Source organism: Mauremys mutica, chromosome 9, assembly GCF_020497125.1.
Source record: "Mauremys mutica isolate MM-2020 ecotype Southern chromosome 9, ASM2049712v1, whole genome shotgun sequence".
Classification (NCBI taxonomy): Eukaryota; Metazoa; Chordata; order Testudines; family Geoemydidae; genus Mauremys; species Mauremys mutica.
In genome coordinates, this window is record NC_059080.1 from 64,384,898 (window position 1) to 64,400,166 (window position 15,269).

The 15,269-nt window shown below is 39.8% G+C and overlaps 1 protein-coding gene across 4 annotated transcripts in view; it reads left to right on the forward strand.

Annotated features, from left to right (window-relative positions):
• CLSTN2 (calsyntenin 2) overlaps positions 1-15,269 on the forward strand; it is a 713,200-nt gene that overhangs the window by 308,305 nt on the left and 389,626 nt on the right. For 2 of the 4 annotated variants that reach the window (XM_045031412.1, XM_045031413.1), the window contains exon 1: positions 14,254-14,325. Coding sequence is in view for 2 of the 4 variants with exons in the window: in XM_045031411.1 (XP_044887346.1) it covers positions 14,041-14,044; positions 14,203-14,325 (127 nt within the window). In the remaining 2 variants the exon portion in view is untranslated. Of the gene's footprint in view, positions 1-13,840; positions 14,045-14,202; positions 14,326-15,269 lie in introns of those variants that run through there. The other 2 variants (XM_045031411.1, XM_045031410.1) reach the window with 2 other exon arrangements.

The following is a 15,269-nucleotide window of genomic DNA, read 5'->3' on the forward strand; positions in this document are numbered from 1 at the left end:
TGTGGCAGAGCTCCGGCTTTGCCTCAAGGGTTCTGCGCTTCAAGACAGTTAGGGCTTGCCTCAGAGGTTTGCTGTGACCCTCAATGTAGCCTCTCTTCCCTCCTAGAGGCAAGGGTTACAGCTTACTGATCCACCTTCATCATTGGTCATTCAACAGGTTTGGTGTAAGAGCCCTCTTTAGCCCCTGTCTTCCTACTCAGGGAGTGTTTGTGTAGAGGTCTGGGGAGGACTGGGGGGAACCCGGGCCTGCCCTCTTCTCTGGGTTCCAGTCCAGGGACTCTAATAGCAATGGCAACAGATAGTTTTCCTATACTACTGGAGCTAAAGCTCTTCCCTGGGCTACTTCCCCGAATGGACCCGCCTAGCATCCTCCTTGGTACCTGACCATGCTTGTCCTCCCAGCTCTTTCACTGCACACCTTCTTTCTCCCAGTCTTCCCACAACACACCATCTTGCTCCCAGCTCCTACCAGCCAGCCTCTCTGAAGGAGCTTCCTTTTAAACTAGTTTCAGCTGGTTCTAAATGGGCTCCAGGTGATCTGATTAGCCTGTTTCCCTTGATTGCTTCTAATCAGTTCTTAATTGGTTCCAGGTGTCTTATGGAGTCTGCCTGACTTAATTGCTTCTAGCATCTTCCTGACTGCTCTGGCCCGTGCCCTGGTCACTCAGGAAACAGAAAACTATTCACCCTGTGCCCAGTTTGTTTTCCTTCTACCAGACTCCTGTACCCAATTGGTCTGGGTCTGTCATATCTGTTTGTACAGTATTTACCATAATTGATTCCTGATCCTGATTTGGGGCCTCTAGGCAGTAATGTAAAATAAATAAGTGGCCATATATGTTGGTATAATTGATTATTTATATTAAATATTCATGGTGTCCTATCTTTGCAATTTGTTTTAAAGTACTTATGCAGATATGATACTGACATTTAGGAGCTTACAGTCTACATCCGAGAAGTATACTAAACAAGGTAATGAAGAGAGGAGGAGCAGATTTCACTGGACAAAAGATCAGCAGTAGAAAGAAAGGTGGCCAAAATGGATTTTGAGTAGACCTGAATTAATTAATTAATTAGGAAGGATAACTTTATCTGATTACCATCCTTTTCTGTTCAAGAGATAACTGTGGGTAAATCATGACTTCCTCATAGTTACTCATAATTAAAGAGTATCAGGCAATTATTTTGGGGGCAGTCTGAATGGATTGACTGTGAACAGTTCTCCGTGAGTACTCTATTAGTTTTGTGCTATTCAGGCTCCAATGGTTAGCTGTGGATTAGATAAATCACATGGAATTTTTTTTTTCATTTCCTGATTATTCATACCAGAAGATTGTGCACATTCAGACATGCGCAACCCAAGATAATGATGTTGGGCTTTATACATTTGTAGTCTTGCAGCAAACCTTGATAGAACCATCTTCAGGGACTGAACCCTGGATTTCTGAATCTAGACACATGTGTCTCTATTGCATGAGCTGAATGACCACAAACATTAGCTTGCAAGCTGCAGCAGACTCCTGACCACGTAATGTGGTCCAATACCTAAAGGTGACAAATAGCCACGCTGTGCAGCATGAAATATACACGAAAATTAAATCATATTTTTTCAGAAATACGCCGTGCTACTTTGAAGTTGATTTTCTGCACATTCGGGTGCCACTGAAACAGGTTCATATTAATATCCTGGAATGTGAATGTAAGAGGAGTGTGATTATGGCCAAAGTGAATTTATTTTAAAATAGAAGTGAATGAGTGGAATGCTCTTGTTTCAGTAGTCGATTGGAGGGACGCAATCTATAGAAATTTCTTCCATTGGCAGCTGCAAAATTTAGCTACCAGACAAAGAGAGGGCAGTATTTAATTGAGATGAAGAAGTAAACTTCTCATCTGAGTAATTGGGAGGTGGAGAGGAAACAGACATGCACACTGAAACCTTGAAAGGGAGAATTTGTAAAAGTTTTATGAATAAACATAACTTTTGTCATGTCTGTAATCTTCATAGAGCCAGGAGGAAACTCTATCTTAAAAGTTGATGAATGGAGTACAAGGGGTTGGAATCCACAAGAAAGGTGGGCCGGGGGGAGAAGAGAGGCCCCATTTTGAGAACCTCACTCTGGAGCAGATGTGGGTCTCTGGCCACCTTCCTCTATGCCTGGCCTGATCATTTTGTAGATCAGCTCTCTTAGTGCCTTATAACGATGACACAAGATTTGGTCCTTAGTGATCACAACTTTTAGTGGATTATTCTGTACTGGATATATGAAGATATATATATAAGTATATATAATTCCCATTGACTTAACAGGGGCCTGGATTTCACTCTATAATTGTATGTAAAAGTACAAAAATAAGTTACTATTAATGTAGCATATTAGAAGTAAAACATGGGATTGCTGACAGCAACAAAAAGTACCTACTTGGGTATCAGTACATCATAGTTTAGTGAACTGTATAACACGTGAAAGCAAGTATGCTGTGAGAGACTGTGACCAGCAGAATGAAATTGTTTCTGTTCACTTTGCCAGTACGTATAAAATGCGTATGTGTGATAAGCCTCTTTCTAGAATTCAGGAAATTGCACCATTCTGTCTTGATGTTAATTTAGTCACAGATTGTTTTCCTCATACCGAAAGAGGCATATGTTTTTGAAACACCAATAATGTAATCTAATTTTCTCTCAATCTAAAAGCCATAAAGGGTTAGTGGACTAATATGACAATGGACAAAATATCCAGTTATGCCAATTTTCAGGTGTTATTTTCGTCTCCTTTTATGTTTTTTTATTTGGCTTGACTTGCCTTGTTTCTAAGTTAAATGTAATTTTAATGTGTTTGAAACCACTAATATATACTAAAGTGAGAGTGCATGCAAGCTATTACAGAGTACCCCCATTATATTCCAGTCTCCTATTGGACTCCTGTCCTTTCTGTGTCACAGATATATTTATATTGCTTTGTTTGAGGCTCTCCCTTATTCCTCCTAAAGAAACACTTAACATGGGTTATATTTACTTTATCTCACTTGGAATGTGCAATTGCAAGTTCAAACCAATTGTCTGTTTCAAAGTTGATTTCTGCAATTTGCCAAGCCAGCCTTTCATAGATAGCTCTGCAATGTAAAAAGTACATAAATGTACATTTATTGCAGGCTCCAGTACACTATCAGCTTGCTGGGGGATTTATAACTTATTGCTTATTCAGTAGCCTAATAAGCAGGGGCGGATCTAGGAATTGGGCCGCCCCAAGCAGGGCGGCACGCTGCGGGGGGGCGCTCTGGCAGTCGCCGGTCCCGCGGCTCGGGTGGACCTCCTGCAGATGTGCCTGCGGAAGGTCCGCTGGTCCCGCGGCTTCGGGGGAGCATCCGCAGGCACGTATGCGGGAGGTCCACCCGAGCTGCAGGACCAGCAGACCCTCCGCAGACACGCCTGCGGGAGGTCCACCGCAGCCGCCTGCCGCCCTCCCGGCGCCATGCTGCCCCAAGCGCGCGCTTGGCGCGCTGAGGTCTAGAGCCGGCCCTGCTAATAAGGCATTAGAAAGACCCTTTTTCTTTCTTGTGTTCTTTAAGGTAGCAAGATAAGGAACCAGTTTGCTAGAGTGCAGACCCTCTAAGGCCTAGATTCAGAAAAGCATCTGTCCTCAGGAAACCTTCTAAACATGAGCTTCAGTTTCATTGAGGTCAATGGGACTTCAAGCACAAGCTCAGAGTGCTTTCTTGAATTGGGGCCTAGAGGCCCAGTCCTGAAAGGTTCTGAACATCCTCAGTTTCTGTTGAATTCAGTGGGAGTTGAAGGCCCAATTAGCATTGGGTTCTAAGGGCCTAATCTGAAGCTCCTTGAAGTCAGTGCACAAACAGCCTTAAGGGAGATGAGCTGATAACTGGGGTTAGACAGTCTCAGATTAAAAACAACTCGTAGATTGGGAGAACATACTGGATCAGTAATTTTAAGGAAAAAAATATATATGCCCTGTTGTAGCTACTTTAAAAAAAAGTGGGGGGGGCTAGAAAACCCAGAAAACTTGAAGTAAATCTAAACTTTTCACAGGTATGGAAATTAACACTTAAGTCACCTAGACAATATTAACTCTGACCCTGTATCAGTGACAGCCTTTAATCCTCACTTCTGTGTTCCTTTGATGGTTAGCTTGTAGGGTGCTATTTTAGATCAAACACACTTTCCAAGGGCTTTATGAAATCTGCAGTCATCTTACATTTGGAAATACCATCATACTGTACTGTTGCCTTTCACCCATCTTCCTTTGGTTGCCATTTCTCCCCCTCCCCACGATTAAGGGCTTTCAGAATGTCTACATTCATTTTCAGTTTAGAGAAGATACTGTCCGTATATAGTTTGCATGTGGAATATTGAAACTGATCACTAGAGGACAGTTTTATACATATGTTTTCAGTATTTGGTATGATGCTTTGTGGCCACAATAGCTTTTGGTCAAAATCTTCAGAACTGGGGACCAGATTTTCAAAGGCCCACCACTACAGCTAGTCAGATATTATGCTGAAATAAAGAGAGGGGGCAGTGCAAGAGATGTTTAGCCTGGTTGTTATGGCAGTAATTTGGGAAATCCAGGTTCAAGACACTCCTCTGCCCATTTCAGAATTATGTGAGTTGGACAACCCCACACTCAAGTAGGGAGAGATGGGGACTTGCATCTGGGTCTCCCTTATCCAAGAGCAGTCACATTCTGACTTCCTGAATCAAAAAGCTCAGGTGTTGATCTGAAAAACAGACATAATAGACCACTCTGTTTTTGTGACAACTTCTGAAGGGTTTTGTTTTCATTCCAATTTGGAATGAAAACAAATGATCAAACCTTGAAATTTGCCACAAAAGGGAATTGGGATCCTCTGGTCAGGTCTACTCAGCATCACAGCTAGATGCAGGTTGTCAGAAGAACCCAGCAGTTCCTATTGTAATATCTATTAATGTCTAGCTGTGACAACTCAGCACCCAACTTGTTGAGCTTTTTTGCAAATCTGAACCCATGTGCCTAAGGTTGGGCTCTTAATTCTATGTTTAAACACCCAAATAAAACTGACCTCATTTTCAAAGTGCATTACCACCTATAATTTCCTTTGACTTCAGTGGGACTTGTACCTCTGAAAATCAGGTAGTTTTAATATGGATTTAGGAGCCAAACTTTAGATGCTGAGGTTTGAAAGTGTCTATCTTTTGCTCTTTTTAAGCGTATAGTGTCATTATCTGCAGCAAGGAGGCATTTATATATAGAAACTCTAGCTTTCATGATAATTGTTGGAAGTAGGACATTTTAGTGATGATGAGGACCGTGTAGCCTGCATGGAGTCTGGACGATCTCTGCATGATTTAAGGCATTGTAACTGTTGGGATTAAATAGTTATAGATGGGTAAGGTTGTCTCAAAACTTTTGTTTTTCAGGTCAGAGTTAAGGTCATCTATGTTCATCCATTTTTCATAGTTTAAAATGTTTGCTTCTTTTAAGTTTTTAACCTCAACTCTTATTTTCCCAGGGTTTTAATAGTTTTTATTTTTTTTCTTTTTAATGGCAATTTTTTTTAACTCTTTAGCTGACTGATCTATAATTAACTCTATTTTAGCAAAGGGTTTTTTGTCTGGAAATTTCCCACCTTCTGACATATATTAGGAGGTAGATAGCAAGATACCATATAAAGCTGCTAAGCACTATATGGCACAAAGGAAATGGGGGACAGGAAGCTCTGGAGAGGACAGGCTCATGGGACCCTGTAGCACAGTGGTTCTCAACTAGGGGTCCAGGGCCCCCAGGGGGCTGCGAGCAAGTTTCAGGGGGTTCACCAAGCAGGTTCACCAAGCATTACACTCACTGGGGTCCTTGGCAGAAAGCCGAAGCCCTACTGCATGGGGCTGAAGCCAAGGGCTTGGACCCTGCCTCCAGGGTTGAAGCCGAAGCTTGAACAACTAAGCTTTGCGGGGGCCCCTGTGGCATGGGGCCCCAAGCAATTGCCCTGCTTGCTACCCCCTAGTGCTGGTCCTGGCTTGTATATTCAGAAAACCAGTTATTGTAGCACAGCTCAGCCATGGAGTTTTTATAGCATGTTGCGGAGGGAGGACTCAGAAAGAAAAAAGTTGAGAACCCCTGCTGTAGCATGTAGGAGCCCTGCATGGCTTCTGGCTTCCAAGGCATCTCCCAGTCTTCCTCTGTTCCCTGATTCCATGCTTTCATTCCTGCTCCAAACCTGACCTTAAAGTCCATAGATCCCTTTGTGGTCCTTAATAGGACAGCAGAAAGTATGGGCCTGCTGAATACTCTGAGGCTCATAGCAGATCTTGCAGACTTTACAAAGAGTGGATGATCTTGCTTTTACTCTGGTGTTTTGCATGTTGAATGCACTTTCAGTGGACAACAGAGGGTGAACCATTTTTGGAAGAGGGTTTAATGGAATTCAAAGGCTTGTAATCACAAACATTGCAGGTACAGAGTATGAGAGTGTAGTGTTAATGGTGCATACAATTTTTAATGAATCAGCCCCTAAGTATAATTAACGAAAAAGATTAATGCTCTTATCCTAGGTGCTGCAAATTATTTGCATTGCATTTTTATGTTGATGGTTAATAAAGTAATAGAAGGGAGGGCAAGAAAAACATTGAGTATGGCTATAATTCTTCTGTGGCTTAATTGAATACAGGTATGAATTCAGAAATTCTACTATGGATTTCACTGTTGCCCAGTTAGATTTTCCTACTAAAGGAATAATATTCATGGCTATGCATGTAATTTTATTAGAAATGTTTTCATAGGAGGCCTTCTATAAAGAAAGGATTGAAAATAGAAACTGACTTAATTTTAGACTTTTAAAAATTATTATAATGGGTGCGTGGTAGAACCTAGTATATTAAAGGTTGGAAAATGGTTGTCTTTCCGGCCCTTTGTTTTTACCTGTTGATAAACTTCCATCTAGTCACACTATTTTGCTAGAATTCTTCATGCACTGAACATTCTTTTCTTTGAAAGTTTGAACAAAATTTCATCTGCTATTTTTGGAGATTGAGGGCTAAAAGTATTGTTTTTCTCTCCACCTCCTTCACTGCAGCGTTAATTTTAAACATTCATTGAGGAATTGAAATGTGACTATTACGGAACACAAGCATTTGCTCCTTTTTTCCTCTTTAATTAAAAACACATAATATCAATGTTAAAATCAAAAGGACTCTGAAAATTCAGAAGTTAAGATACTAATAGTAGCACAGGCTCAGAAAGATTGCAGATTTCTATTATTAATTTCCAATGTTTCTCTGTTTTAAATGTATATGTCAGTATATTACTGTAGGTCATAAAGTATATAGTATAAAAGTATAATGCAGCTACATTAAAACTGCCTTTGGAAACATTTTTTAGTTTGACTTTGATTTCAACTGTGCAGCCCTAATGATCGTACCACACCTTTGGGGAAGCAGGGGGAGGCAGGATTTGGCTGGCTGGCCGAATAAAGAGTTGGGGAGGAGAGAGAAAGAGGCAAAGTGCTGCAAAAGGGGATAAGGGGCAATACTGACTTATCCCCTGGAATCCAGGTGGGTGGAAGGTTTTAAAAGGGGCAGCCTGTGCAGTGAAGCCTCCTTTCACACAGAGCAGGCTGAGGCAGCACCCACCATCTCCCCTTTAGGTGGTGAAATACCAGGTTTGGTCAAGACCTTCTGTGAGTATTGCACTAGCTGCCTCTTTTTAGGGGAGCTGGGAAGGATTTTTTCCCTTCTGATTAGATGGAGTTGGGGGTTTTCACCTTCCCCACAGTGGGTTCAGGGAGGGCTTTGTTCATGTGTGGCATGAAGGGAGGTAGGCTAGATGTCACAACTCCTCATAAAAGTGGGGTGGATGTCCGGTGCAGGTACTCAACAGGGAAAGGACTTGGTAAAGAATTTAAAAAGAAGATGTTGATTAAAGGAATGGAACAGGGTAGTTGGGGGAGGGCATGGGACTCCTATGATTGGCACAGCAGGAAGCCAGCCCCCTTTCTTATAGCCCACCTTAACCCGCCTATGAGGGAGGGCAGATGGTAGGGTCCAAGCAATGAGTTGGCTGGGGGACCTGAATGGAAAAAGTTGGGGGGGCCTGGCAGAAGCCCCCTGAGAAGTCATTGAATGAACATGGGGGTTACTTTTATCTGCTGGGTAGTCCCAGACATCTAATAATAAAGTTGTGGCCTGATTAAAACCATATGTAATGTCTCCTGTCCTTGTTTCGGTATAGCCGGACAATGTTACATCAACATAGTCAGTGCATTCATAACCTGACATGGGTCAAAACCAAAATCTCAGGTCAGAACCTCTGGCTCTGAACTCTCCTGTACAATTTAGGGTCTGGATTGGGTTCAAGACACTGAAGGGGCTTGCTTTTAGCATGTGTTTTGTATGTGTGCCAGGATGGTAGGACTCACAAGGAACATCAACTGATCCCACAGGATTTCTGTCACTTTCTGTCAAAATCTCCTGGCAGCAGCTCACAAAACTTCAATGAAGTCAAACCTGCTTAGCCTTAAACATAATCTCTGCACCCAAAGCCTAAACATAATCTGGTTCTGAAACACCTTGTGCTCAGAGTATCTCCAGCAAGTTTACACAGTTAATTGTAGTATCTATAGTTATAAATTAATATTTTAATAATGCAATACTCTTCCCCCCGCCTTTAGTTTTATCCCTTTTTGTTCTCTATTTGTAGCACATCCTACCTTGCATTAATGTTTACAACCCCAGCTAGTACTGCCTACGATAGTAGGGACATAACCACAGTACCAGTAAATGTTTTGTGCTCTTCTATAATGTAGAGCAGGGATCGGCAACCTTTGGCCCGTGGCCCACCAGGATAAGCACCCTGGCGGGCCGAGTCGGTTTGTTTACCTGCCGCGTCCACAGGTTTGGCCGATCATGGCTCCCACTGGCCGTGGTTCACCGCTCCAGGCCAATGGGTGCAGCGGGAAACGGCGACCAGCACATCCCTCGGCCTGCGCCGCTTCCCGCTGCCCCCATTGGCCTGGAGCGGCAAACTGCGGCCAGTGGGAGCCGCAATCAGCCGAACCTGTGGATGCAGCATGTAAACAAACCAGCCCAGACCGCTAGAGTGCTTACCCTGGCGGGCCACAGGCCAAAAGTTGCCAATCCCTGGTTTATAGTCTCCTTGATTAATAGGTTAGCCAGACAGCACAAGGCTACAGAAACTCATAAAAAGTCTGGAGTAAAATGTGATTTAATTGCTTGTCAGAGTAGATGCAATAAAAATCCACTATATATGCACTATTATAATATACACTAAACTTGAAATTTGCAGAAAAAACTTGAAAACACACTAGCCACTCAACTCAAAGGCAGATAAGATATGGTAGCTGGGTTTTTGAAAGTGTCACTTGTGTTTGTTTGTTCATTTTATTCCAATAGTGCTGTAATTAACTTTATCAGTAAATATGTCAGAAGGAGTACTAAGGCACATTAGTTTCGACTTGGATGAACTTGAAAGGTTGGTTCAAGCTATTGTATACATAAAGGTTCCAAATCTCATAACACAAAAAGATGTATTTAAATTAATTGTTGGATTATATAATGCATCACATTAATTTTTTATTCAGTGGATTGATTTATTTTTCTTGTAATACTAGTGGGCTCTTTCAGGCATATGTTTTTCTCTGAAAATTAAGTAGTAGCATTAACTAAGATTACTACTTATTCCTGCACCGTACTGGATTCTTCTGCTGTTTCAGATGGTAAGACTTTTAAATAGAATTTCATTTAATAAAATAAACTTGCACTGTTGGGAAGACTCTCAAAGCCCTGTTCTGTTTGCTGTCACAGAACTCTAGAAATTGTGGTAAATCTGTAAATGGGATGAGACCTACATTGTAAAAAAATTGTTCTTTTGTTTGTAGTTTAAGCTCACATTATTTATCCAGTGTGGGTCAGAAGGATCCAATCTAGAAAATATGACACAGGGAAACTAGAGGATAAAAGGAAATATTGTTTAAAGTATACATAAAAATCATGACTTAGAACACATGCTATAATTGCTGAGAGGGAATAGTAGGCAGATGACTTATTTTGAAGATTTTTGTTTAAAATATATTAATATTATTAAAGTAAAAGAAAATGTAGCATGAAATGAAGATGAGAAACATTGTATACTTGGAAGATAAGGGCAACTGGAAGAAAAGAAAATGTATAATTAAACATATGCATTTCTCAAGGCTTGAAATGAAAATCTGTTCATTGTTCAAAAAAAAAATCCCATTTCTGCAAGGATGCTGTGTATGAATGGGAGACTCTCAAAGATGTCTGAAATGTGTACGTTATGTTGGGGCTAGTAGTATTCTGATATCCTGAAACTAATTTTTCCATATTGGAGAATAAATCTATTCACTGATCACAAATTAAGAAATATTATATTCTTTAAATACCACATATTATGAAGGTTTATGGAAGTATGTGTTCACTACTGAATGAGACAGCTTTGCCTAGAAAAGAGAGAAAAGCTACACTCAGGTACCAACTTGTAATTCCAATATTATGTATTCCATATTCTAGAACTAGAATTGCAGAAATAGTAGAAAAGGCTTGCCTTTTTTAGTTACAGGGAACTGTTTTAGAAGTATAGGTCTTCTGCTACTGAAGAATAATTTTGTTCTAAAGTAGCTAGATTAAATAGTTTATTTTCAGATTCATAAAAGGCATGTTATCTGAAGCTCTTAGAATGCTTTTAAAAAGACGCACATTGTAAGCTGCCTGCAAATAATTTTGAAGTAGTGCTTTTGTTTTGTCCCTTGGCTTTCCCTCTCTCTCTCCCACCCAGCCCCAACTTTTGGGCTAAATTGTACTATTGTTCCTGATGGAAGTCAGGGTGTTGTAGAAGTTATATAGAGTACAGATACTGTTTTGGGAGGTGTGGGTGATAAGACAATAGTCATCCATTGACCACTGTTAATACTGGCAGATACAAGAGGGAAAGTGAAAGGCTATAGATTTCCAATCACTTGAGTAATGCAACTGATTCTAGGACAATTTGTTAAATACTTCCATCCCAAACCTATGGCTAGAAGAGCTGAAAGAGAAGATTTATTTTACAGGAACTCAGACAGCAATTAGAACAACAAAATTATCCAGATCGGGTGGTTTTCTACGTAAGACACGAAACAAGCTGGCTTGGGTATACACATTCTCAGAAAAGTGTACAGAGACTTCATTTTTCATGTGAACTCCCACTTAGTGGTTGGTTATTGATAGATTTTATCCCCTGTCAATCAAGAAACATTTCCTTTTTTTGCATAGTGCCTACAGAGAGGTGCCCCCAATGTCAATCAAGACCTTTGGATGCTATTATAATAATAATTAATATGTATGGATGTATGTGTTCAGGATTGTCACAAATTCAGATAAAAATACAGTATAATTCCAGATCATACATATTGGAGTCCAAATGGGTGGTACACAGATAATAAAGCTCTCACCTCTCACATTGCAACCCCTACAGGCCTTTTGGCCTTCATCCCATTTTTGATCAAATCAACTAACCAGTCTAATTCCAAAGAGCCAGGCTATCCACACAATTAATTCTGCATTTTGTGAGTTGCATCTGGGTTGCAGACATTGAGATAGAAAGGGATCTGAATCAATTGGTCCTCCAGTTTCATACTATGTAATCAAACATTGTAAAGGAAAACATACTACTCTACAAATTGGCACATTGTGAATGATTATGGTCTTTGTACCTGCAAGGCTATTTGCAGTCTTGTACCCAACCAAGATGGAAAGTAGAGATGGGCGAAAAACAGTTTTTGATGAAAAAAGCAGATTCAATGACACCTGAACATTTTGTGAATTCAAATTAGTTTAATCAAATTGTTTAAATAAAAAATATCTAAAAAAAATTAAAATGTGTTTTGTTTTAGCATTTTCAAAAGTTTTGATTCTTTGATTCAAAATGACTTTGTTTTAAAACTGCCTTAATTCTATATATAAAACTCAGTCAAAATGTTTTCTCTTGGGTTGAACGAAATGTTTTGACCTGATTTTTTTTTGACTCTTCCAAGTTGTTAGTTAACCAGAAAATCCATTATTTCCACAATTCTAGTGGAAAGGCTTATGGTGGTGATATGCCTCAGACCTTCTTTATTGTGCAAATATATAGTGCAAATATTTTTAAAACATTGATGATACATTAACTAAGAAGCAGTGCTCATGAACTCATTCAATTTTGTGTGATGTTGCTGACTTTAAAGCTGCAAGGCATATTACTTTCTAACTGAACAAAACAAAATTTTAAGTTAATACATTAAAAACAATGAAAAATGAGACTGTAATTATGAAGCCTTTCTAATGAAGGTGTCAGCAGGAACAATCGTTAGCAGACCATATTTTTTTCAAGAAGTGGACTGTTGACAGCTATTTTTAATACTCTAAGGATTGCTGATCTGCTCATATCATCCGTAGAGCTTGAATGTACCACGCTTGGAAGAGGCATGGGGATGGGGGTCAGATGCCTTTTTGGCACTGTTTCCAGCACCCCTCTGGAGTTATCTGTTAGAATGTTGATCCATGTGGAGGGAGGTAATAAGTGGTGGGTGAAAAGTAGACAGGTCCAGGGGGTTAGGAGATCATAATCTAATTGCATATCATCGCCTGCCGCCCTTCATATTTTGAGATAATCTTTTATGGGGATGTGAGGAAGCCCTGGAAGTGGTTTGTTGTGCCAGCCAGATCCCAAAGCTGGTGTGGAGGCATGGGTGCCCCAGGCCTCCTTTGTACCCCAGGCCTCCTGTGTACCCTATACGTTTTGTGGACCAGCACCTATTCTATGTAACAGTGCGGGTATCTAAAACTGACTCTCTTGATTTGAAGGAAATATATTAGGGCAACCTCCACAGACACTTGTTCCTTCCTGTGTGTTTTGCCATAGGACAAGACATTTAGGACCTGTGTTATTTGTAAAATTAGGGATTTTGTTTGTTTGTTTCTTTGTTTGTTTGTCTATTTATTTATTTATTTTTGGTGGTAGATATCTTGTAAATGATCCCATTTGGTCCTATTTGTGTTCGCTTTACAATCAACCCTAGATTTTGGTTGAAGGCATTTCTGTTAGCCCACTAGATGTTCTCACCAGTATCTGGTTCACAAATAAATAATATGTGTGAAAAGTAACTTGTATCAGAACTTGCAAAGTCCAGTGATGAAATGTGTTGTTTCTTGTTGCTTGGGAAATAACTAAATTAATAACTATTAGAAGATGAGTTCCACTGTAATTCTGCTGTAGAAGCTCCCAAAACAGAACATTCAGATTTTGGTTTAGGAGGCTAAATACTGTTTGTAGACAAAAGTTATTAGTAACATTTATTTTAGATATTAAAAAGCAAAATTCAATGACCATTATCTTCTTTATACCAAACAGTGGAGAAGAAAGTGTGTGGTGGTAAACCTCCTGACTCCCTAGTCAGGCATTTCATGTTGTCTTCCCGCCTTAGTCATAAGCTTCCAGTGGGATCAGAATGTGAAATGCTTAATAACAGTTGGGGCCCAGATGTTCCCATATAGCCATCTAAATGAGGGCCAGATTTACAAAAGTACTAAAGCTGGTTGAAAAAAGAAAATTCGTCATAATGAAAAACTTCAGCATTTGTGTTTTGGTCTGAGTTTGAATGAAGCCTCAAGAATCTTTAAAATTGTTCACAAAAAGGAATTTCCAAAAAATCTAGGCACCAAGATTGCTGCCTTCCTAGTTTCCATTGGAAGGTTTAACAGAATTGACACGTTCCCATGGAATGTTTAGATTCTATCAAATCAGCATTTTCCAACTGGAAAAACTGTTCCAACAGAAAATCTTTGACTGGATTTTCAACTACTTAGCATCCAGGAGTTCTCATTGTGTCAGATACAGCCAGGGTTTCAACAGGACTCAGCACCCAATGTGCTGTATTGAAAATCTGGCTATTTTTCTTCATACCTAAATTGGAGCTGTTCCCAACTGAAAACCTGGACCATAGTGTTCCTAGTTGTTTGTTTCCTCACCAGTAAACTGGATTTGATATCTACAGTACATGGGTTGTATGACATAAAGTGTTTATGTATTAATAGCGTTAATATCATAATGAGTGACATACTACAATACTGTTTCCTTTTAAAAAAATATACTAAGTGAGCAGGCTGAGGATAAGAAATGTACCAAAGGAGTTAAATACATTCTTTATTTTGTTTTCTAGTGAACAAACACAAGCCATGGATAGAAACTTCCTATCACGGAGTCATTACTGAAAACAATGATACTGTCATTTTGGATCCTCCTCTTGTTGCTTTGGATAAGGATGCTCCTGTTCCCTTTGCAGGTAGGAAAATACACAAACAATGTAATTTGTGTTTGCTGAATGCATGATAACTTACTAGAGAACAGCTGCAAGCAGTTTGTGTGCAGCACAATGATAGTATCAGCTAAGTGATACTAATACCATCAAAGGTTCGATTGTCTGTCTATCGGATTTGGATATTGGGCCCATAGACCTTGAAATGAGATGTTTCAGAATGAATGTGTCTGCTAATTTGTTGTGGAGGCAGGAGAGGAGATACATGGTGCATTGTAGTAAGCTTGTGCTGCCGACGTTTATTTTTTTTAATGAAAACATGGGGTGATATGTAAGGAAACCTGATTTGACAATATTAATTACCATTCTGTTTGCCTAAACGAATCCTATATAACTAAGCTAGTTTACTGGTAGGTAGTTTAATCCACAGCTGTTTTTTAACTATGTAAGTAGTAGTCAAAGACACTTGCATACTATGTAATGATGCTAGTACTTCATAACAGTCAGAGCCAAGACAGGAAATTGAATCGAGATTTCTGATAAGATTACTTTATGGTAGATGTATGCGATATTGAGGATTTTTCCCATATAAAGTCTTTTTTCACCGTACACTTAGTCTGTCACATTTTGAGCTACTTGAGCAGAAAAATAACAGATAAGCTCCTTGAAGTGCAAAAGAGCTAAAGTGGTGGTTGCATTTAAAAAAATAAAAAACTTGCAAAAAGCTGGAAGAATAATAAAAAATAATGGTGATGTAGAGATCATGAAAAGAATGCATGCATTGTATATGAGACTGAGCTGTGTTTCAGCCTGGGTGCATATGGGCAAGCATTATCCTGAAGTATAGGTCCACGTTCACTTAAATAACAACTCTCAATCCTTGGCTTCCATTATGACAGTACTTAAGTCACAATAAACCATTTCCCCCCATGATTGTTCTGTTATGCTACTTTATGCTCCGCTCCTGCAAA